The following is a 25,761-nucleotide window of genomic DNA, read 5'->3' on the forward strand; positions in this document are numbered from 1 at the left end:
GTCCACAGACCACAGTCTGTTCGTATCGGTGGAAATGTGTCAGCCTCAATAACAATCAGCACAGGAGCACCTCAAGGCTGCGTGCTCAGCCCCCTGCTGTACTCACTCTATACCCATGACTGCGTAGCGAACCACAGTGCGAACTCCATCATCATGTTCGCTGACGACACCACTATTGTGGGGCGTATCACTGATGGGGATGAGTCAGAGTACAGAAGAGAGATCGAGCAACTGTCCATATGGTGCCAGCGCAATAACCTGGCCCTCAACACCAGCAAAACCAAGGAACTGATTGTGGACTTTGGAAGGAGTAGGAGGGGGACACACAGCCCCATTTATATCAACGGGTCGGGTCGATGGTTGAAAGGGTCAAGAACTTCAAATTCCTGGGCGTGCACATCTCTGAAGATCTTTCCTGGTCCGAGAACACTAATGCAATTATCAAAAAAGCTCATCAGCGCCTCTACTTCCTGAGAAGATTACAGAGAGTCGGATTGTCAAGGAAGACTCTCTCTAACTTCTACAGGTGCACAGTCGAGAGCATGCTGACCGGTTGCATCATGGCTTGGTTTGGCAATTTGAGCGCCCTGGAGAGGAAAAGATTACAAAAAGTAGTAAACACTGCCCAGTCCATCATCGGCTCTGACCTTCCTTCCATCGAGGGGATTTATCGCAGTCGCTGCCTCAAAAAGGCTGGCAGTATCATCAAAGACCCACACCATCCTGGCCACACACTCATCTCCCTGCTACCTTCAGGTAGAAGGTACAGGAGCCTGAAGACTGCAACAACCAGGTTCAGGAATAGCTACTTCCCCTCAGCCATCAGACTATTAAACCTGGCTCAGACAAAACTCTGATTATTAGCAACCACTTTCTGTTATTTGCACTACCAGTTTATTTATTCATGTGTGTATATATTTATATCATGGTATATGGACACATTTATCTGTTTTGTAGTAAATGCCTACTATTTTCTGTGTGCTTAAGCAAAGCAAGAATTTCATTGTCCTATACAGGGACACATGACAATAAACTCACTTGAACTTGAACTAATGACAATAAATTGAATACAATACAACAACAACAATTTCAATATGCAATTTCCCCACATTCTCATCAATGCCCCCTAGATTCAACCCCTTATCTAGACTTCAGGGGAGATTTAGGGGCCAATTAACCTACCAACCCATATGTCTTCGGGATGTGGTAAGCAACCAGGTCAGCAGGGGTAAACCAACACAGTGAAAAGGAGAACATGCAAATTCCACAGACATCACCCAAGTCAGGTTTGAATCCGAGTCCCAAAAACACGGCTCGACTAGCTGCGCCACTTATTCATGTGAGCATTAAATCATATGACACTATTAGAACGTTTTCCTGAGGCTTTAGCTTAAAATTTAGATTCAAATTACATCAAGCTTCTGAACAGTCCTTTCATAAACTAGGGTGCTGGTTGATTCATCTTTTCCAAACATTCTACCTGACAACATCCCTCAACTTTTATCTCAAAATTCAACCCATATACATCAGTGCACCATTACTATTTTGTTTTGGAACAAGCTTTTCGTAATCATTCTGAATTAGCCCAAATCATTTAATTATACAGAAAAATTGCAAATTTACACAAAAAGTGCCTTAATCACTGCACAACATGAGGAGTAATGTGGAGGTAATATTTATTCACATTTGATGTGTAGTCCAGGCATTATGATGCAGAGGTTTCAATCAGAATTGCATTGTATGGAAGCTAACGGAATGCTAATAAAGATCCAAATACTCGCACAAGTAAACCAAATAACATTTGCTGTCTCTCTAGAAAATTCAAAGTTAAAAAGTGTTTGCAATTAAAAATTCCCCACCTTTAAGGACATAAATGCGCCTGAAGAATCAAATGTTCCCATCTCTTCCTCTGCATCCTCAAGACACCATTCTGGCAAACTGTCCTTTTCATCATCCAGACTATTGCTACCAGTGCGCACTCGTCTATAACTTCGTTCATCATCTCGATCTCGGTAATCAAATTCAAACCGTCTCCTGCGCTCCATAGCTTCCCTCCAACCTGCAGAACAAGCCCATCAGTTAAAAAGTTTGAACACAAATTAACGCAAAAACAATTTAATTCTCAAAACGACTAAGTGGCAACAAAAAAGCTAAAATTTTCAAATTACGAAGTTTAAAAGACATTTGGACAGATATATGGATAAGAAAGGATTTGAAGGCTATGGACCAAATGCAAGTGTACGCAGACAAATACTAGTCCACTTTGCCAACTTGATCAGCATTGACAAGGTGGGCAGAAGGACCTGTTTCCGTGTTGTACAGCTCTGGTGGGTAATTAATCCCAACAGACTAGGGTTGAACAGCATAATTAGGAATGGCAATTCTGACCAAAAGTAATTTCTGATTTGCACAGATAATTTAGGGGTATACTAAGTTTTGAGTGGGGAGAATCAAATTGTGGAGCATATTAATCTAATAATTAAACTTTACAATAGACATGCAATGGATTTCAAAATAAGTTGGTGAATGGTTAGTGTCACTCATGTCACTGCTTTAACTATTTCCACATTTATTTTTTCCCCACAGTTATTTAAAAATATCTTTACTGCAGTCAACAGTTTAGTTTAGTTTAGAGATACAGCGTGGAAACAGGCCCTTCAGCCCACCGAGTCCACACCGACCAACAATCCCTGCACATTAACACAAGCCTACACACACTGGGGACAATTTACACTTATACAAACCCAAGCCAATTAACCTTCCTCCGTGTACGTCTTTGGAGTGTGGGAGGAAACCGAAGATCTCGGAGAAAATCTACGCTGTCACAGGGAGAGCGTACAAACTCCATACAGACAGCACCCGTAGTCGGGATGGAACCCGGGTCACTGGCGCTGCAAGCGCTGTAAGGCAGCAACTCTACCTCTGCGCCACCATGCCGTCCTAAACATGGCAGATAATCGACAACAGAAACTGCTGGTGAGAATTCAGCTCAGAATTTTCAACACAATGTTCAGATTTATTTTAAGAAGAATCCTGCCAAATCTCTCTTTGTAACCTGAAGGTCGCTCAACATAAAATTGTTGGCTAATTTCTGAATGTCATGTATGCCAAATACCACTATGGGAATCTCAGACATATTTCAACTTAAAAAGTTGAATTTACTTATGCAATACATTACAATCTTTCAATTTTATATATTTACAATTCTGAAGACTCCAGAAATTGAAATATGAAAAATATTACAAAATATTTTGAAATATTCAATGTGGTGGGCATTAACATGGCTTAATAAATTAAAACCCAATTTATTTTGCATTAAAAAAGCACAACATTTTCAGGGTATTTTACAGTGAGAATATTTAAATATTTGAAATTTATACTTCCAGTCTTCCGGAAATGATGTTGGAATAGGCTGCAAAATAACTCACCCTTAGAAGTAACTGACAGCAGAGTTTGAATTTGCGTTTAACTATGTATATGTGAACTTCAAAGATGCTGCTCGCTTCACAGTATAATGGATTCTAACAACAAGCTGGAGCTGAGCGGCCATGACAAAACAGCACCATCTGTAGGTACAATTCCGATAAAGCACTGCAACTCCTTGAAAACCTGTAGTACAGGTACTTCTGCTATAATGCAATTCCTAAGAAACATGCGTCAAAGAATATTGCGTAACAAAAACAATTGTGTCAATGAGGAAATGACAGTCAGGGGCTAGAAGGTTAGTTGGGGGCTAGAGAGTTTCAGACCCGCAATGGCAAAGTTATTTTTCCTGTAAGATTTTCAAAAACAGCTACAAGTTCATTATTGTTACGGTAAGCTAAAAATGCTAAAGACTGTATGTAACATTGTTCAATAGAGCATCATCACGCAAGTATCAATATAAGTGATTGCTGTCAATGTCAATGGCCCCTTGCAATGAAACTGAGACTGCATTTTTTGGAGACAACAGTGTCTAATTATTGGAGGCAGTTACATGGAAACTTTACCCAGACTGTTCTTTTCTGAGATTGCTTTCTCTCAAGTTCCCAAGCAATTTTTAAGTAGTCCCCTAGTTTCCAAGCAAAATTGTGTTATACATAATACATATATTATTCCCCAATTCATTAAATGCGTTGTTTCTAATTAGTGTTATGTAAACACACATTATAGTAGAAGTAACTGTTTCATAAATCCGAAACTTCAAATTGTGAGGTAAGAACCATCATCCCATGTATAGAGAGCTAATGAGCTAATAGAACCAAGCCAATTGGGATGATTTATTAACCTTTTTGCAAGGAGCATAAAACAAGTTGAATGCAACAGATTAGTAGAATGGGGTATAATTTTTATCATCTTTCTTCAAATATTATTAAGTTTATTATTATTGGTCTGGATTTAACAATAAAGTGGCTTTACAGCCTAGCCAAGTATGTTCACTGTTCTAGCTACTGTTGGTTAAAAGTTCACCGATTTTAGACGAGCTTTAAATTTATTCCATTATTCATTAAAAATATGCAGTTTTCTTTCTGCCACTAATTTACTTTCACTCCTTTCACACCAACAGACCGGCATTAAGCCAAAATGTCATCATGTATCAATTGTAACATGACAGACAGCAGCCAAACCTTTACCATTAGCAGGCCAAGAAACGTGTTCAGCTCTCACACCTGGACTATGAGGTTGCCATCTATCACCTTCTCGACGAGGCCCTGCTAAACGCCAACCTCCATCATCATCCTCACCATTCTGTTCATCTCTGCAAACCCGCCAGTTCTCACTCTCAGAACGCGTAAATTCGTGTTTTCTTGTGGTTGATGTTCCCATTTCTTCAAAAGTCGGTCTCACTATATAAGAAAAATATTTTTTTAGTCTATTAAAATAGAAAATGGATGGATGTAACAGTGTGATCTTCATTATAAGATTGAAACTGGACAATATTGTGCCATGCCAATGCATTCTACCCAATATAGGATTTCAAAAATAAAATGGAATCAATTTCCTTAATGCAAGTTGATTAAAGCAAAGATTGGTATGCAACTCCAGAATACAACAGTCCTGTAGCACCAACTTAGCCATTCCTAATAATTACCAGAAACTACTCAGGAGCATTGGATAAGTGTGACACACCTTGCAAGTTTAAATTCAGATGACACGTGAATAATAGCTATCCTTCTGGAAGATTTACACACTGATTATCTGACACTCAACAACATCTACAATGCATAGAGAGGGCAGGTTATTTTCAACCCAAGGCCAAGAATAGATACTAGATGAAAATTCTTCTCTTTAGAATCAACAAACAATTTTTAAATGTATTAATTTTCATACTGTGTTAGGATACTTAAAATAATTTACACCCTCTGGCTGCCACCCTGCAAATATCTTTTGATAAATTATTACAGGAAAGAAAACAACTGCAGGGAAAAGAGACATTGATATGAATAGACATGACTTTGAGAAAAATAAGGTGTATCACTGCTGTTTGGGAGATTCAAAAGCAATTAACTAATGCAAAGCTACCAACCCATTTCATTATTATCCAAACCACTAGAACCAAGTTATATGCTCCGCATTGGAATTCAAAACTAATCTTGACAAAGAGAATTTCAGTAAGCCATGGAAAAGACAGCATTGATTATTTTCATTTGAATCATAAATCACTTACAAAATACACGGAGATGGCCGAGTTATAGCAACATACCAATAAAAACAAGACAGACAAGGCAGATTGATGAGCTAGACACGGTGCAGGAAACAAGGTTTCAGATACATGAGCCATTGGAACCAGTTCTAAAGCAGATCGGGGTTGAACAATGACCACATCAAAGTCAAAGTAGCCTTTATTGTCATTCAGACCTTTCGGTCTGAACGAAATTTACAGTCATACATATAATAAAAATGACAAAAACACACAATAAACACAAATTTAACATCCACCACAGTGAGTTCACCAGGCACCTCCTCACTCTGATGGAAGGCAAAAATCTTAAAATCCTTGTCTCTTCCCTCCTTGTTCTCCCTCTGCTCCGAGGCGACCTGAGAGCTCCCGACGTTGTCGTCCTCCGAGGTCGGGTCGCCGCTGCCGCAGGAACGCCACAGCTCCGATGTCGGGTCACCTCTACCGCTGCAACGCAACAGTTCCGATGTCGGGTCGGGTCGCCGCTGCCGCCGGAACGCCACAGCTCCGATGTCGGGTCACCACTGCCGCTGCCGCTGCCACCGGAACGCCACAGCTCCGATGTTGCCGCTGGAACGCCACAGCTCCGTTGTCGGGTCGCCGCTGGAACGCTGCCCCAGCTCCGAGGCCGCCAGCTCCGCTATTAGGCCTCGGCGCAGACAGAGACGGACACGGGGGACACGTGCGTTAGGGTTAGGGTTACCTTACCTTAGGCTAACCCTAACCCTAGCCCCGAAGGAAGAGACCAAAAACACGTTCCCCCCCCCCCCCCCCCCCAACACACACACACACACACACACAATACAACAAAATAAAACCAAAAATTAACCAAAACAGGACAAAAGAACAAACAAAAAAAGAAAAAACGACGGACTGCAGGCGAGCCACAGCTGCCAATGCAGAGCCGCCATCCCGAACATGGGATGGTTCACCAGTGTACCTGATGGTGGGATTTATGTAAGTCGACAGCACAATGATGTAAGCCACAGTAAAGCGAGAGCAGTCACTTGGACTACAGCAGGAAGTGGTAGAGCTTGATGTGGCTCAATTAAAGGGTGGGACTCGGCACTTTATAAACAAGGATAAAAGGTTTTGTGAAAAGCCTGGCAGTATAGTTTAAGAAAGTCTTCTAGAAAGAGGGCATCATTTAGGGGATAAATATAGAATACACGGTAGGCAGTCAAGAAGCAAGAAATGTTATCACACTGCTGGAGGTATTTTGCAGAGCAGAAATAATAGCAGAGTGATAGAAGAGGGCGGAAAAATTTCAGTTGCGTACAAAAATTATAGAATGTGCCTAAGAAACCTTGCCTTACAGAAAATACTTTATAAAAATAACTGTCAAGCGAAAAAGGGGCAGTGTTTCAGACTCGCAACAACAAACAGCACTTTCTCCGGACCGCCGCCACCGACAGAACACGCTCAGTCACCGTGGGGCTCCTTCCCCTCCCCTCCCAAATGCTGCTCCTTGTTATTGGTGGTGGCTTTGTCCGCTCCACGCTCGACTACCACCGCCTGCTTCACCCATCGCTCTGTCCTGTTGGCCTCTACCCCCCCCCCCCCCACACCTGCCGCATCCTCCTCCTCTCTTGGAGTCGGCGACATCCTCCACCTTAGAGGTGACATCAGGTGAGAAGGGAGGGAGCCCCACGGTGACCAAGCATGTCCAGTCATTGACAGGACAGGTGACATTGGAACCCTTCCTCAGACTGATTCAGTCGACTGAGTTACTCTAGCACATGGTGTTCTTTCACCTTAAAACTAGGCGCTGATGCCACTGGTCTGCACCAGCGAGCCCTTCTTCACTGGTTCACACGGCTGTGTGATTTTCAGGAATTTTAAGCTGCAACTTGATACTTGATAAGGTGGGATATTTCTCCGTGGAGGAAAGAGTCTTCAGAGACATACAGCACTCTCCATAATGTTTGGGATAAAGACCCATCACTTATTTATTTGCCTCTGTACTCCACAATTTGAGATTTGTAATAGAAAAAAAAATCACATGTAGTTAAAGTGCACATTGTCAGATTTTAATAAAGGCCATTTTTATACATTTTGGTTGCACCATGTAGTAATTACAGCTGTGTTTATACATAGCCCCCATTTCAGGGCACCATAATGTTTGGGACACAGCAATGCCATGTAAATGAAAGTAGTCATGTTTAGTATTTTGTTGCATATCCTATGCATGCAATGACTGCTTGAAGTCTGCGATTCATGGACATCACCAGTTGCTGGGTGTCTTCTCTGCTGATGCTCTGCCAGGCCTGTATTGCAGCCATCTTTAGCTTATGCTTGTTTTGGGGGCTAGTAGCCTTCAGATTTCTCTTCAGCATATAAAAGGCATGCTCAATTGGGTTCAGATCGGGTGATTGACTTGGCCACAAGAAATGAGCATTTTTTAGCTATGAAACACTCATTTTTTCTGCTTTAGCGCTGTGTTTGGGATCATTGTCTTGCTGTAGAATGAACCACCGGTCAATGAGTTTTGAAGCATTTGTTCGAACTTGAGCAGATAGGATGTGTCTATACACTTCAGAATTCATTATGCTTCTACCATCAGCAGTTGTATCATCAATGAAGATAAGTGAGCCAGTACCTTCAGCAGCCATACATGCCCAGGCCATAACACCCCCACCACCGTGTTTCACAGATGAGGTGGTATGCTTTGTATCTTGGGCAGTTCCTTCTCTCCTCCATACTTTGCTCTTGCCATCACTCTGACATAAGTTAATCTTCGTCTCATCTGTCCACAAGACCTTCTTCCAGAACTGTGGTTGCTCTTTTAAGTACTTCTTGGCCAACTGTAATCTGGCCATCCTATTTTTGCGGCTAACCAGTGGTTTGCATCTTGCAGTGTAGCCTCTGTATTTCTGTTCATGAAGTCTTCTGCGGACAGTGGTCATTGACAAATCCACACCTGACTCTTCAGGAGTGTTTCTGATCTGTCGGACAGGAGTTTGAGGATTTTTCTTTATTATTGAGAGAATTATTCTGTCATCAGCGGTGGAGGTCTTCCTTGGCCTGCCAGTCCCTTTGCGATTAGTAAGCCCACCAGTGCTTTCTTTCTTCTTAATGATGTTCCAAACAGTTGATTTTGGTAAGCCCAAGGTTTGGCTGATGTCTCTCACAGTTTTATTCTTGTTTTTCAGTCTCATAATGGCTTCTTTGACTTCCATTGGTACAACTTTGGTCCTCATGTTGATATACAGCAATAAAAGTTTCCAAAGGAGATGGAAAGACTAGGTGCTGAGAGCTCTTTTATACCTGCATTAAGGTGGCAATTAAACACACCTGAGCAATTAAAAACATCTGTGAAGCCATGTGCCCCAAACTGTGGGGAAACTGCTAGAGTCAGTTATTAAAGATGGGATAGCAGCACATTTGGAAAGTGGTGAAATCATTGGACAAAGTCAGCATGGATTTACAAAAGGTAAATCATGTCTGACGAATCTTATAGAATTTTTCGAGGATGTAACTAGTAGCGTGGATAGGGGAGAACCAGTGGATGTGGTGTATCTGGACTTCCAGAAGGCTTTCGACAAGGTCCCACATAAGAGATTAGTATACAAACTTAAAGCACACGGCATTGGGTGTTCAGTATTGATGTGGATAGAGAACTGGCTGGCAAACAGGAAGCAAAGAGTAGGAGTAAACGGGTCCTTTTCACAATGGCAGGCAGTGACTAGTGGGGTACCGCAAGGCTCAGTGCTGGGACCCCAGCTATTTACAATATATATTAATGATCTGGATGAGGGAATTGAAGGCAATATCTCCAAGTTTGCGGATGACACTAAGCTGGCGGGCAGTGTTAGCTGTGAGGAGGATGCTAGGAGACTGCAAGGTGACTTGGATAGGCTGGGTGAGTGGGCAAATGTTTGGCAGATGCAGTATAATGTGGATAAATGTGAGGTTATCCATTTTGGTGGCAAATACAGGAAAGCAGACTATTATCTAAATGGTGGCCGACTAGGAAAAGGGGAGATGCAGCGAGACCTGGGTGTCATGGTACACCAGTCATTGAAAGTAGGCATGCAGGTGCAGCAGGCAGTGAAGAAAGCGAATGGTATGTTAGCTTTCATAGCAAAAGGATTTGAGTATAGGAGCAGGGAGGTTCTACTGCAGTTGTACAGGGTCTTGGTGAGACCACACCTGGAGTATTGCGTACAGTTTTGGTCTCCAAATCTGAGGAAGGACATTATTGCCATAGAGGGAGTGCAGAGAAGGTTCACCAGACTGATTCCTGGGATGTCAGGACTTTCATATGAAGAAAGACTGGATAGACTCGGCTTGTACTCGCTAGAATTTAGAAGATTAAGGGGGATCTTATAGAAACTTACAAAATTCTTAAGGGGTTGGACAGGCTAGATGCAGGAAGATTGCTCCCGATGTTGGGGAAGTCCAGGACAAGGGGTCACAGCTTAAGGATAAGGGGGAAATCCTTTAAAACCGAGATGAGAAGAACTTTTTTCACACAGAGAGTGGTGAATCTCTGGAACTCTCTGCCACAGAGGGTAGTCGAGGCCAGTTCATTGGCTATATTTAAGAGGGAGTTAGATGTGGCCCTTGTGGCTAAGGGGATCAGAGGGTATGGAGAGAAGGCAGGTACGGGATACTGAGTTGGATGATCAGCCATGATCATATTGAATGGCGGTGCAGGCTCGAAGGGCCGAATGGCCTACTCCTGCACCTAATTTCTATGTTTCTATGTTTATGGTGCCCTGAAATGGGGGGACTATGTATAAACACAGCTGCAATTTCTACATGGTGAAACCAAAATGTATAAAAATGGCCTTTAATAAAATCTGACAATGTGCACGTTAACCACGTGATTTTTATCTTCATAGAGTCTGGGTCTGTCGATGCCAAAATGACAGGTACATTGCAATGAATGGGAACCACTCAATTATTTTTGTTTCATTTGACGATAAGGATTGCACAAAGCAACTATTGAATAACCAAACACGTTAACAATGAGATGTCACTGATGGTTAGGGTTAGTCTTTGATAGTTGTGGATTCGTATTTCCTCAATTTATACAAACTTCAGTAAGATTTTCAAAATATCAAATTTTAAATTAAAATTTTTGTTTTTCCATTCCATCCTCAATTTTCCTCACTGCATGCTTCAGATTCTATTTTGCTTTCTACAGCTATATGAAATGGACTTCAATTTTTCCTAGGTTTACTTGAAAATCGTTATATCCATTTCCTGTGTTGCATCATATGCAATTTAGATTTTTTTGGGCACAACGGCTTTTCAGTTAAAGGACAAAGAATAACCAACTCTTTAATGGCCTGATGCAGCAAACTCTAACCCACTGCCCTAATCGATTCCACAGTCTTAATGCTGAACAGCATGTGTGTGTTTTTAGATTTGATGTTAATATATGCTCAGAGAATGCCATAGGCTGGAACTACAAGAATTTCTACTTGTAAATTATTAGGACTAAAGTACTAGGATCACAAACTCAAATCCTCAATGAATGTTTAGCTAAAGACAGAAAACAAACATTTTACAGTTTTACCAAATGTTACATGCAAGACTTTCAAGTATGCATTTTGGCAGTTCACACCAAGAAAGTTACAGACAAAATAATTGCACTACGCAAACCATTAATTAGGTATTGGAGCACCTAAACTTTACAATATATATTATGTTTAACGGCACCTATTTATGCCTTGGAATTTTGATCAAAGTTTCTGGCTCGCATCTTCACTATGACAGACAAGGGCAAAAAAAAAATAGGAAGCAACACAGTCAGAATTATATAAAAAGGCTACAAGGTCACCCATTCCTTGTATTTTCTGCAAGTATGTAAAGTAGGAAAATTGTGGGCTTAAGACAATTAATATAATCACCCAATGGAAATTTCTGAGACTAACAACAAAAACCAGGTATCCTCCCCTAGGCAATATCACTATGTCTATTGTGTAGATTCTAATTTTCTACATAAGGTGGCAAACTTGAGTTGCAAATCAATTACCTGCTATCATCTCAACTGAATTCTTCTTTCTATTTATCTCCATGGGCAAACTGCAACTGAATGTATTGAACACTGATTCGCCAATCTCTATCTTTTTGCCTAGAAATAAAATAATAAAAAAATCAACTGTGTCCTCAAAAGTCCATGAAAGTTACAACGACAAATGCAGGCTAATGGCAACACTGAGCTCAATTAATCAAACATTGCCAAATAATAAAATTTGAAATGTGTCAAGACGACAAACACTTTAAGTGCTATGTTTCAACCAATACTATTGCACAATGATTGCAGTATTCACATCAGGTTATCAAAGTAATCTTACAACAAGAATAATAGAATAAAAACGTTTTTATTTTTACTTATCCAATTTGGGAAAGGTACTGGAGTCTGATGGAATGAATCCTGGAAAGGTAGAGGGAATAGCGAAGGCTTTGACACCAATTTTACATCCCTGAATACAAAAACTGTGTCAAAGAACTCTAAAACTGGCAATGTTTGAAAAGGGGATAAACTTGGTAACAATTGACTAGGTAACCGTGCCAATATCAGTAGCAGGTAGGCTCCAAGGGGCCATCATGATAAAATGTATTGCCAGACTTTGGAACATACTCTTTTCCTTCAATGCTTATAGTAATCAAAATGGAGTTATTTATTACACTGTTGTTTGTGGAAGTTTACAAAGTATAAATAGGATGTCATGGTTCTTACATCAGAATAGGAATTACACCAGAAGTACTTCAATAGTGGTAAAAAAACAATTTGGAATAACCAGGGTTGTGAAAGCTTTTATAAAAATATTCAGTTGTCTTTGTATTTTAATTTCCACAAATATGTGCTATAGTCATCATGTCTATATTCTGTATCTGGCCTTACATTAATTTTATATAGATTTATATAATAGAAACTATATAGATTTGCATTCTTTTTGCACATTTCAGGTTTACAATTAGTCTCTGGCTATGAATATTCCCTCACAATTGCAATGAGGAGGCACCTTTCATTAAATGGTGAGTGAGATCAATTTTGATTGTGCCTTTTGTCATGTGACATCTAAGAAACTCTTTGCTCCAACCCATCAAACAGTGCCAAGCATTTTCTACAACTGAAGCGGATATATTCCACTAACCTAAATGTAACTCAGCGAGCTGGAAGTATTATAAATAGTTCTAACAAAGCATAGAAAAGGTCTGCTACCTCTGATGAGAAATATTTCATCAAAAGCAATGTACTTTACTTGGGGTTGGGTTATGTGTTGCAATGAGCTGGGATGTGATGCTGTGGAGAAAGCTTGAAGTAATTCTCCAACGAGCACATGAGCTAACATCAAGAACAAAACCAGACAAGTCTTCCGAATTGAGGCCTTTTAATTGGCCACCTGCAGGCAAAATGACAGATCATATTAGTTTGAAGAGGAAGCAGCAGATCAGGTTCCAGATTCCGCATTGTTGGCTTTTGTAATTCTATAATAAAGATTACCACAGAGTGAACACTACCTTATCTTCACATCCAGTCAAATAGACATTTTTGCTCAACGATATAACAGCAATCCAAATTTACATTCAACAAGAAGACTCTGGCAAAACTTTCATATTCTGGTAAGTCCCTAGTATTATAAAATATTAATTTACTCGGGGTTTACCTCTTTTTATAATACTGCATGATGTTAACTAACAAAAAAGTGATTTTCTATGCCCTACAATTTCTCATTTTAAGATTTAAGATGCCATGTTTATAAAGTAATCAGATTTTATAACGTAACTATAAAAGCATATTTAAGCACAGATTCGCTTCTTGACTAAGTTTGATTTTGTCTACAACATCCCAAGTACCATTGCAAAATAAAATTTACAGCAACTTCCAAAAAGTACCATTGCAAAATAAAATTTACAGCAACTTCCAATTGCAAGGTGAAAAATGTGTTTAATTTTGAAATGTAATCATATTCTAACCAAGTAAATAAATTAACTACATACCAACTTTAAATAATTAAATTATTTGTTTAGAGCCAAGTGAATGCATTGTATTACATTGTCTGAGACACACTTTTTAATGAGGCGCATTTCACCAGGAAATTAAAATAATCTTAATTATTCCGAACATCTGAAGCTGCCTTCTCTTACGCAAGTTGTTAGTTAGATTTTAAGTGCATCAATATTTAAAACAAGAATTCTAAGCTAATCTGTTTCAATAAAAACAGCCGTGAATAGTATGGCATATAAAATTAAAGGAAGAATTATCTTTAAGTAAAACTGCAGTCTTGCTTCCCTCATAGGTCTGTGAAACTGCAGGCAATCCATACATTCAAGATTTATTCTTTGATCAAAGTACCTCAAAGAACTCGAAATTTCTGGTATCATAAGCTTAATTTGTTGGTCTAAGATAAAACTGGAAAATTAAACTATGTGGAAAATTACAATTGAATGACCAGATGATCAATGATATTTTTTGCTGTTTAAACCAAACAGCCATTTTCTCCCAACTATATCAAGAGAGAAAATGCAATTCTGAAATCAACTACTAATCTGCACTTACACCACAGAGCAAATAAATTCAACCATTGTCTTTTAGTGAACTACTTTAGTGAACAAAACCCAAGATTAGCAAACTAAGACATGATTACAAGTCAGACCCTTATTCCAAACTGAAAGTTACAATATTAAACAGTTCAAAAAAGCTGCACTAAATAAGTATGTATATTATTTTTCCACCGGATTAAAATACTCCCATTATGATTTTTTTCAAATTAAATTCTGTCTAAATGAACAGCAGGGATAAGTTTACATACAAACTGGGCTGCGCAATATACTTTATTTTGTCACGGTTCACCTAAATCCCAATATACCACCTATGTCCTACAATGAACAATTGTTAAATCTCTACTATGTTTCAAAGTCTGAAGACTCAGCCAAACTGATAAATAGAAAATGGATAATAGAAGGAAACTGCAGTCGATAGGAACACACAGCTACAATACATCATCCCAACAATAACAAGATACCATCCCAGCCACTTTGAAATGTAGGACATTATTTGCAATAAATTCAATTTCTTTCACATTTAAAATATTGCAATGTGAATTCCAAGGAGTTTATATATCCCTACTTAACAAATTAATTAACATGGAAAACCAAACTTTCTGCTGACTATTAGAAACTGAAAGCGGTATGGGATCTCTCTTCCAGGATGGAGTTGCTTGCTTAATAGTAAAGACTAAAGGTTATTCAGTTAAAAGTTAAATGATTAATCCTGCAAATCCATAGCACACATGAGTAATTGCTAAAGGCAAATACAGATAATGTGATGACAATTAAGCCTCCACTAGTTGAGAACACTCACATTCTGGCAATATGTTCTGCAGCTAACCCAACAGGGGAGAAACAATGGGCATCGTTTTTAACAATAGTGACGAAAAGGACACTTCTCCACTTATAGGCGCACGGTACAAAAGAATTGTCACAAAGGATGGCCGCAGTAACCTCAAGATAGAAGCCCTTCCTGGAAAAAGCATTGAACACCTAAAAGATATCTGGTCGATCTTGGTGGAAATGAGATGGCGTTGGATGTTACTGACTTTCTCGGGAGCTTTCGTGGCTCACTGGCTCTTCTTTGCGTGCTTTTGGTATTTATTGGCATACACACATGGCGATTTAGATGTGTTGGATCATAGCAACCCACCAGAAAACCATACCATCTGTGTGAAATATATTGACAGCTTCACAGCAGCCTTCTCGTTCTCACTGGAAACTCAGCTTACAATTGGTTATGGAACCATGTACCCTGATGGTGATTGTCCAGCTGCCATTGCTCTCCTTGCAGTCCAAATGCTGTTGGGACTTATGGTGGAAGCATTAATTACAGGTAATTATTTTTTTGAAAAAGTATAATTTGGGGGAAGTGCTGCAATGAATTTTAGTATATCAACATGGAAGTTTATCATAGTCAGTAACTAAATTGTCAGCAGCTATCAAAATATTATTAAAAAATTGAGATGTGTAAGGTATATTTGAGAGAAATTAAAAAATTCTGCTGTTAAACACAAAAAAAACGTACTTTAAAGCACCTAAAAAAATCAATTCCTATTGAATGGATAGAGAACTCCAGCAGTTATTTCAATTTCATATCACAGAACACAAAAATTTTTACTCAAGTATTAAGCATAGATTATTGAAGCCCTGATATCTAATGCACTTTAACATGCTTGCTCTAGGAAGTTTATTAACAGACTATCTTTTATTTTTAAACAGGCGCCTTTGTGGCAAAGATTGCCAAACCAAAGCTGAGAGCAACTGCAATTAAATTTAGTTACTTTGCTACTGTAGCACAACATGAAGGGGAACCATGCCTGATGTTTAGAATAGCCAACTTATGGCAAAGTCCATTAACAAATGTTAAAGTGGCTGCCATTTTATACCAAGAGTATAAAACTCTAAATCTTTTGCAGAAGAACATCAATTTCCGCATTGACCATTTGAACTCTAATAAATGCCCTTACCTCATCTTTCCATTGATGTTCTATCACTCCATCAATCAATATAGTCCTCTCTATCCATTGGTTCAAGGAAAGATGCCACCATACTACGAGATAGTAATTTTTTTGTCAGCAGAACAGGAAGGTACTGGAGAGACTTGCCAGAAGAGAACCTCTTATATTCCTGAAGAAATTAAACTCAACCAACAGTTTGCTCCTGTGATAAGCTGCACTTCGAAAGGGTACTACAAAATTAATATGAACAACTTCGACAAGACAATCCCAGGATTTCCTGTACTATTTAATACAAGGGAGGCAAAGCAGAATGATTTTGTTGTCAACTTCAACAGTGATCATGTTGATACTATGCTATTCCATGACAGCGCCGTTTGAATAACTATTAACTTTGATATAAACAACGCCAACTGGAATATTGAATATATTTCTGCAATTGTTTGAGGAAAATATACTGTTTATCATGTAAAAACTGAACAAGGTTTGAAGATTACATTATCAAAACAAGTGACAAATTACAATCCCAAATGAAAATCAATTCTGAAGGACAAAATATAAAAGCATAACATGGCACCAAATAACCAGATTTGAAATGCAAAAGATCAACTTCTATACACAATTTATTTAACCCAGCATCACCAGAGATTCCACTGGTCTGATCAGCAGTGCTTTATTGTGCTCATGATATGTGTTGGCAAGAGACTCAAGAAATGAACATGATATTTAACAAATCCAGTTAAACACACAAAGGAAAATCATTTTCATGTAGGACATCATTTCTGTTATGAGGCACAGCTAAAGTAAAATATATAATTGTTTCATAAAATAGCAAACTCCTTGATCTACACTGTTACCTTAAGTCATAGATAACAAATATTCAGTATTTTGTTTCCTCAAGTTGTGAGTTTTGCTAATATTGTTTTGTTGCTGCAGCTAACTTAAGAAAATGCCAAGAGCAATGAAATATTATTTGTATCTTTGATCTTTGTATCTTTGTATCTTCAAAATAGAAGTTCAGCAGAATATATAACATATGAATAGTGATTATTACACAGCACTTTTGTCTTGAAGAAAGTTACATACCAATAGTTAGTCTGTTAATGACTAATGACTAGAATACAGAGATTTGATGGTATACATTGCATTTCAACTAGATGTATACTTGAAATCCCTCTCACTTCTACTTTGCTACTGCACGTAAACCATGGTGTTCCTAGTTTCACACCAGCCAGCAAATACAATTCCTTAATACTTTTACTTTCCATGAGCATAAATCGTTCAAAAATGCCTGTCAATTTTGAAAGGGTGAATGGAAAAAACCCGCAGAAGCTGGAAATCTGAAACAGAAACTACAGATCTATATCTCATTGTTCCAGCATTGTTATTTGCCCTCTTTCTTGCTCTCTCTATTTATATCTACTCTCCAGACAGATTAGCTGTAATTGATAAACTTTTGCCAGTCTCTCTTCGTTGGCACCGGCTGATGTTATCCATTTTTCTTCAATCTCCACTCCACCCTACACATTTTTTAAATTCCCTGCAACATTCCCTACACATCCCAATTCTACATTTATCTAGTTCTGATGAAAGATATTTAACATGAAATATTAATTGTTTATCTGTTCATATATGGTGCCTGATCCAAGTATTTCTATATATATTTATAGAGTTGCTACATGAATACTGCAAACTGACATTAATTTACTTGCGTCCAGATTCCTTAAAGTATAATTGATATATCGAACAAAATATATGATTCAATAACTGGATGTATTGTACTAACAAAAAATTAAATTGCATGACAGTAAAGGAACAAATTTGTAAATAAATGAAGATTGAAACTTTTTCCTTCATGTGTGGACTTAAAATTATTTACTCAGAACCATCTAAAGATGCTAGCAAAGCTCAGCATATCGGACAGCATCAAAGAGCACAAATTCTTCTGATGAATGGTCATTTACCAGAAATATTAATTTCAGCCCACCTTTTCCATACCGAATGTGGTCCATCTACGCTAATCTTCTCATTAAACCAAGTAACCCTTTATGCCTTTCTTATCCAAGTACCAGCACAAATATATTTAAGACATTGTAATCTGCCTCCATCACTTCCTCTGGCAGCTCATTCCAAATATTTAGCACCATGCCAAACCAATTTTGAATCCAGTTTGTCACATACCACTAATCCTTTGTGCCTTAACCTTCTGGACCAGTCTACTATGTGGGACCTTGTCCAAAGCTTTATTGGTTGATGTAAATCACTCCCCAATTTTCTTAATTAACTCCTCAAAAAATGTCAGATTTGCGAGATATGCTCTCCGACAAAGGCCTGCTGACTCCAAATCAGTCCCTGCCTTTCTGAGCAAACAAAAATGGCATCCTTCAATCTTCACCAACAACTTCCTTACCAGTGATGTAATGCTTACCAACCTATACTTTTTTGAGGCTTATCACCATCACATTTTTTGAATAAGGGAACATTAGCTATTCTCCATTGATTTGATATCACAGCAATCCACTCCCTTGCTTCCCTTAATATACTGGGATAGATCCTGTCAGGATCTAAGGATTTATCCACCCTAATATGTTCCACTATTTCTAGCTCTTTCCCTTCCTTGATTCGGACGTGCGTCAGATTCAGACGTGCTTCAGATTATCATTGTCCCTCCCTAAACTTTCCAGTCCCGTTGACGAATGCAAATTAGAAGTATTAATTTAAGATCTTTGCTCGTGCCCCCTGGTTCCAAGCATAAATTATCCCTTTGGTCCCTGAAAGACTCATTCATCCTTAGCTACCATTTGTAATAGGTTGTAATGCACTTACAAAAAAGATGTTAGGATTCTCCTTATTCCTACTTCCCATGGCGTCCTTTTGGCCTACTAACCTCAATTATCTTCTATACCCCCAAAAACCTCAAGAGACTCATTCAATACCCGATATCCTTCCTTAACCAAGCCCCCCTCCCCCCCCACATATCCAGAAACAGGATGGATTACAAGATTGTTAAAAAGCCTCTCTCTTCAAATCTTGATAATTAGTATGTGGAGTATCTGCATTTCAGTGAGAACATCTTTCAGGCCATCTCATGCAGCCACAAATCCAATTTCACAGAAGCTTTACTAATTGTTGCCACAGGGATGAATCTTAATGCATCAGCTTTCTTCAAGACTGGAACCGAGTTACTTGCAACATCTTACAGTTTGTCATCCATTGTTACATAAGGCGGGTTTATGACATACACGATTCTGGGTATATTTAACCATCTCTTGACAGAATACAGCAGGCAGGATAAATATGCAGCTTTATGAAAACTGCAGGTATCTCCAATGACTACACATTTTGTGCAGTCCGCAGCAACTTAGAAATGCATTGCAACCAGAAGGGCTACCATTTCCTTGGTGGCACGATGAAAATCTATGCCCATATCTTCATTCATAGTCTTGCCTTCAATCTGAAACATTCCACAGTGTCATTTGCTTTAGAACTAACATAACAAACCAAAGGGGACACAACTTGATGACAAAGGCACACACAAAATACCGGAGTAACTCAGCGGGTGAGGCAGCATCTCTGGAGAGAAGGAATGGGCGATGTTTCGGGTCGAGACCTTTCTTCAGACAGATGTCAGGGGAGATGGTGGGACAAAGACAGAATATAGTCTGAGACAGTAAGACTAGTGAGAGGACTGGGAAGGGGAAGGGAATGGAGAGAGAAAGCAAGGGCTATCTGAAGTTAGAGAAGTCAATGTTCATATCGCTGGGGTGTAAGCTACCCAATATAAGGTGCTGTTCCTCCAATTTGCGCTGGGCCTCACTCTGACAATGGAGGAGGTCCAGGACAGAGAGGTCAGATTGGGAATGAGAGGGGGAGTTGAAGTGCTGAGCCACCGGGAGATCAGGTAGGTTTAGAAGGACTGAGCGGAGGTGTTCAGTGAAACAATCATCCAGCCTGCGCTCGGTCTTTCTGATGTAGAGAAGTTGACACCTGGAACAGCGAATACAGTAGATGAGGTTGGAGGAGGTGCAGGTGAACCTCTACGTCACCTGGAAAGACTGTTTGGGTCCCTGGATGGAGTCGAGGGGGGAGGTAAAGGGACAGGTGTTGCATCTCCTGCGGTTGCAGGGGAATGTACCTGGACAGGGGACGGTTTGGGTGGCGACGAGTTGACCAAGGAATTCCGGAGGGTCTGTTCTCTGCGGAAAGCAGAAAAGAGTGGAGATGGGATGTGGACAATAGTGGGATCCCATTGGAGGTGGCAAAAATGTTGGAGGATTATATGCTGTATTCAACGGCTGATGGGGAGGAAGGCAAGGACAAGGGACTCTGCCCTTGTTACAAATGAGGGGAGGGGGAGTAAGAGCGGTGCTGCTGGATATCGAGGGGAGACCCTAGTGAGAGTCTCATCTAAAATGGAAGAGGGGAAGCCCCGTTTCCTAAAGAATGAGGACATCTCCGATGCCCTAGTACGGAACACCTCATCCTGGGCGCAGATGCGGCGTCGACGGAGGAATTGGGAGGAGGGGATAGTGTCTTTACAGGAAGCAGGGTGGGAAGAAGTATAGTCAAGATAGCTATCGGAGTCAGTAGGTTTGTAGTAGATGTCTGAATAGTGGCCGATTAGGAAAAGGGGAGATGCAACAAGACCTGGGTGTCATGGTACACCAGTCATTGAAAGTAGGCATGCAGGTGCAAAAGGCAGTAAAGAAAGCGAATGGTATGTTAGCATTCATAGCAAAAGGATTTGAGTATAGGAGCAGGGAGGTTCTACTGCAGTTGTACAGAGCCTTGGTGAGACCACACCTGGAGTATTCCGTACAGTTTTGGTCTCCTAATCTGAGGAAAAACATTCTTGCCATAGAGGGAGTACAGAGAAGGTTCACCAGATTGATTCCTGGAATGGCAGGACTTTCATATGAAGAAAGACTGGATAGACTCAGCTTGTACTCGCTAGAATTTAGAAGATTGAGGGGGGATCTTATAGAAACTTACAAAATTCTTAAGGGGTTGGACAGGCTAGATGCAGGAAGATTGTTCCCGATGTTGGGGAAGTCCAGAACAAGGGTTCACAGTTTAAGGATAAGGGGGAAATCTTTTAGGACCGAGATGAGGAAAACATTTTTCACACAGAGAGTGGTGAATCTGTGGAATTCTCTGCCACAGAAGGTAGTTGAGGCCAGTTCATTAGCTATATTTAAGAGGGAGTTAAATGTGGCCCTTGTGGCTAAAGGGATCAGGGGGTATGGAGAGAAGGCAGGTACAGGATACTGAGTTGGATGATCAGCCATGATCATGTTGAATGGCAGTGCAGGCTCAAAGGGCCGAATGGCCTACTCCTGCACCTATTTTCTATGTTTCTATGTCGGTCAATAGTCTGTTTCCTGTGATGGAGACAGTGAGGTATAGAAATGGTAGGGAGATGTCGGAGATGGTCCAAGTGAAATTGAGTGCAGGATGGAAATTAGTGGTGAAGTTGATGAAGTCGGTCAGTTCTGTATGGGTGCAGGAGGTAGCACCAATGCAGTCGTCAATGTAGCAGAGGTAGAGTTCGGGGATAGGGCCAGTGTACGCTTGGAACAAGGATTGTTCGACGTACCCTACAAAGTGGCAGGCATAGCTAGGGCCCATGCACGTGCCCATAGCTACGTCTTGGATTTGGAGGAAGTGGGAGGAGTCGAAGGAGAAGTTGTTGAGGGCAAGGAACAGCTCTGCTAGGCGGAGGAGAGTATTGGTTGACGGAAATTGGCTGGTTCTGCGGTCCATGACAAGGTTGATGACAAGGGCTCTGCAGAATCAGATCTTAATTCTGGTGCACAACTAACATCCATGTGTTTCCAATAATTCTGTTGTCCAGACCACTCTTGAAGAAGCCAGCAACACAGCAGAATGTATTGTCAATCGTACGTTGAATGACTTTCTATTATGCTTTTCATCCCTTTCTAGCTCTTTAGCATTGTGCTGTGGAACAACTGAAAGGAAGGGGAAATAACTGACAATAACTGTCCACAACAACCTCATACAACAGCAATAGCAAGGGATAGTGGGATGGGGGAGGGAGATGGAATCTGTGGAGAATTAAACATGAAACTTCCTTCCCACCCTCATCACTGAGTAACAAGTTCTATATACCTTTAATGATTGCCAGCACAATTTTCTCCATGGCAGTGAAATCATTCACCTGCAGTCTTATTGTCGATAACTGCTCCTGCTTCCAAACTAACGAAGTATTGTGTACTGGAGGGTATCTTTGCTTCATCTGGATACCCACAGGTTCTGCCTGACCTACTGTGTGTCTCCTGCTTTTTTCTCCAGATGCCAATATCTGCAGTCTCTTATGTCAGCATATATTCTCTCCTCTTATTTCCTTAGCAAGTCAAGTTTTATTCGTCACATGCACATAGAATAGAATAGAATGCTTTTTATTGTCATTCAAACAACTTGGTTTGAACGAAATTGCATTTTCTACAGTTTTTACATTACAAAAAAACCCAAGACCCACACTTAACACAGTTTACATAAATATCCATCACAGTGAATCTCCAACACCCCCTCACTGTGATGGAAGGCAAAGTCTTTATCTCTTCCCTTTGTTCTTCTCCCGCGGTCCAGCAGTCCAACTGCAGTGTCTAGGCGAACTGGGGCTCCGATGTTAAAGCCCCCGGCGGACGATGGTAAGTCCTGTGGCCATTTAAGCCATGAGGGGCGATGTTAGACCCCGCTCCGAGTCCTTTAAAACCCGCGAGTCCAGCGGGAGAGGTTGCCGTTGCGGGAGCTATGAGGAGCGGTCTCCCACCAGGAACCTGGAGCTCCCGATGTTCCTGTCCACCGGGCCTGAGGCCGGAGCCTCCGAAGCTCCGAAGTCAGGTCGCAGCCGCGCGCCACCACAGCTCTTCCCGTTCCGAAGACGGCCAGCTCCGCATTGTCAGGTCCGCAGGCTCCGCGACTAGAGCCCTCAGGTTGGTCCCGGTTGTAGGCTGCCGCCGGCTCCACGATGTTAGGTCCAACGACACCGGAGACCCAACAGGGAAAAAGTCCGGTCCACGTACAGGAAAGAGATTAACTTTTCCCCCACAGCCCCCCCCCCATCCCCCACATATACACAGCTAAAAAATAATAATAAAAACTAGCTCAAGACATACATTTAACAAGACAAAAATAAAATAAAGACAGACGACTGTAGTCGAGCCGCTGCCGTTAGGCGCCGCAACACCCCGACATAAAGTGCAGTGAAATGAATTTGCCAGCAGCGGTATAATAAAAAAAGAACATACAGTAAGCAATAAACATTTAACACAAACATCCACCACAGCATTCATTACTGTGGTGGAAGGCACAAAATTTGGTCAGTCCTCCTCCATTTTCCCCCGTGGTCAGGACCACACCCCTCCGCAGTTGCCGCTGCGGGCGTCCAGATGTGTAGACAAGGTAAGTCCAGGTAAGTCCTGAATCGGTGCCTCCCCACCGGAGACCACGGCTTCAAGATGGTGTAGGCCACAGGCCGGCAGTCGAAGATCTAAAGTCCCCGCCGCGCCGCAGCCAGAAGCACTACAGACCGCAGGGCCAGCGGTCGGAGCTCCTCTCCAGGGATCCCTGGCGAGGGATCCCGCTCCGGATGGTAAGTCCCCGCCGCACCCGCGGTTAGAAGTAGGCCGCAGGCCGGCGGTCGGAGCTCTTCTCCTCCGGCGTCCCCAACGAGGCATCCCAAGCTCCGGACGCCGCACCAGCTGGAGCTCTGCAGACCGCGGCTTCAGGCTGCTGCGGGCCAGTGAACACAGCGCTCCCCGCCGGCAACCCCCGGCGAGGGCTCGCCTGCTCCGCGACGAAAGAGTCCTCGCTGCGCCCGCAGCTGAAGCCCCGGGCGTGTCTCTGGGAAAGGCCGAAACCGATACTCGATGCCAGGCCACGGGGGAGGCGACATGGAAAAAGTTGCCTCTCTGTGCAGTAGGCGACCGAAGCGAATTCCCCCTTACCCACCCATACCACCCCCCACACAAGACACACAGAGAAACATGAAAAACACACATTGAGACACACTAAAAAACAAAATAAGTAGAAAAAACTAACACGCTGCTGGCAGGGCTGCCGGCTTGCAGCGCCCCCACCGACCAGCAAGCTTCCAGTGTTAAACATGAAGCCTACTCCTTCCAAGTCCAGAATCAGCTACAGAATGCGTATAACATTTGCTGCACCCTCAACATACTGAACACCTGTAAAGGCTGCAGAATGAATTGAATGCTAAATGGCTTTCATCGGTATACTCATCCACAGAACTAGGATCCTACATAATGGGGGCAGCACAACTTTGCCGTACTACAGCCAGGGACTTTATTCCATCAAGTGAAAGGTACTTGCACAGCTACTAGCTCATTCAAAAAAGTCCACAAACAGCTTCAGCTTCAGTTCAGTTAACCCAAACGTACCTGATTTTAAAGGAAACCCAGATGTAGAGAGGAAGTCATTTGGAGCACCCAGGTTGGAGTGCTGGTCTTTCGGATGATTCAATCCTTAAATAAATGTGTATAGAATTTAATCACCATCTCTTAAATGCTACACAATAATATATTATGTTTGAAAACAAAATAACTTTTCTTTAACCTGATGTAACATGCAAATTCAAATGTACCTACAATGGAGGAAATTAAGGACAATAGAAACATTTTGAGATACAGCTTCAAAAATTTCAAAAATTCTTAGTTTATCATTACATTGAATAAAAGTAGGTGTTGGAAATATCTTGTTACCAAAAAGTGAATGTCAGTGCTCAGGAAAAACTTTCATCCTTTTCACATACAGTGTGAGCACAAACTAGTAATTTGCTGTGAAATATTCTAGCATGTTACCAGCAAGAAACACTACTCCAAAACCCAGTTCCACCTCTCAACCTTCCAGCATTTTAAAACATTAGATTAGGTTTTAACCCAGATTTTACAAGCGAATGTCAATCTTTCACTTTCACCCCAAAACCCCAAAGTATATTCTGCAGTTAAAATTACATAAATCCTCCTGGAACAATTCAAAGTTAATAAGTTAATACTTTAAATGTTAAACTGACCTGGGTCTTTTCTCCCTGGTTTTTCAAACCGTCGTTCTCCTCTAGTAAAAATAAGATCATTTAAATTTATTCAAGCAAATGCCAAGAGTCAATACAAAAAAATTATTCAACATTAAAACAATTGTAGTAACATACTAGACTAAGTGGGACCCGTTAGGTCCCAGTCACACGGGAGGCCTGGTTCCCCCCAACGCAACCCCTTCCCCAAAGCAATATTCCACCACTCTGCGGAAGGGGTATGGGGTGTGAGGGATAGGGGTGCCGTAGGGAGGGTGGGGGAGGGGGCTGTGGCGGAGGGATGGGTGTGGGGGAGGGGGAACCTTCAAAACCTTCATAACTTTTGTACTATTTCACCGATCGGAACAAAACCTATTTGACTTGCAGCAGAGGAGAATGGTGAGTTAAGGGCCTGTCCCACTTTACGCGACCTCATGGTCACGTTGAGGCGCACGGGCATCGTATGGCCACGCGGGCCCGGTCCCACTGAGAAGCACGGAGGGGTATGGAGTTGAGCGTGACATTGCGCGGGGCACCGAAATTTTTGTAGTGAACAAAATCTTTGCGTGCCAACGGCCTGTCGCAGA

General features: G+C 41.2%; 2 protein-coding genes across 7 annotated transcripts in view; one reads left to right on the top strand and one right to left on the bottom strand.

The window, feature by feature from the left end:
- Positions 1 to 25,761, bottom strand: part of gigyf2 (GRB10 interacting GYF protein 2) — a 119,135-nt gene that overhangs the window by 56,945 nt on the left and 36,429 nt on the right. For 2 of the 6 annotated variants that reach the window (XM_033031040.1, XM_033031045.1), the window contains exons 7-11: positions 25,178 to 25,218; positions 24,546 to 24,629; positions 11,646 to 11,744; positions 4,614 to 4,826; positions 1,860 to 2,059 (exon numbers count right to left, since the gene is read on the bottom strand). In XM_033031040.1, coding sequence (XP_032886931.1) covers positions 1,860 to 2,059; positions 4,614 to 4,826; positions 11,646 to 11,744; positions 24,546 to 24,629; positions 25,178 to 25,218 — 637 coding nt within the window. The remainder of the gene's footprint in view (positions 1 to 1,859; positions 2,060 to 4,613; positions 4,827 to 11,645; positions 11,745 to 24,545; positions 24,630 to 25,177; positions 25,219 to 25,761) is intronic. The other 4 variants (XM_033031044.1, XM_033031042.1, XM_033031046.1 and 1 more) reach the window with 4 other exon arrangements.
- Positions 14,891 to 16,894, top strand: kcnj13 (potassium inwardly rectifying channel subfamily J member 13). Its single transcript, XM_033031047.1, has 2 exons — positions 14,891 to 15,503; positions 15,890 to 16,894. Exons 1-2 carry the CDS (start codon positions 15,026 to 15,028, stop codon positions 16,504 to 16,506), a joined length of 1,095 nt encoding a protein of 364 aa, XP_032886938.1. The 5' UTR covers positions 14,891 to 15,025; the 3' UTR covers positions 16,507 to 16,894.

This window comes from Amblyraja radiata, chromosome 13, assembly GCF_010909765.2.
Source record: "Amblyraja radiata isolate CabotCenter1 chromosome 13, sAmbRad1.1.pri, whole genome shotgun sequence".
Lineage (NCBI taxonomy): Eukaryota > Metazoa > Chordata > Chondrichthyes > Rajiformes > Rajidae > Amblyraja > Amblyraja radiata.

Excerpts from the sequence above, each read along its gene's own strand:
- kcnj13 (XM_033031047.1), top strand. The coding sequence starts at position 15,026 with ATGGGCATCGTTTTTAACAATAGTGACGAAAAGGACACTTCTCCACTT. Across the intron at positions 15,504-15,889 it reads GGTGGAAGCATTAATTACAG|GCGCCTTTGTGGCAAAGATT; the intron begins GTAATTATTTTT and ends ATTTTTAAACAG.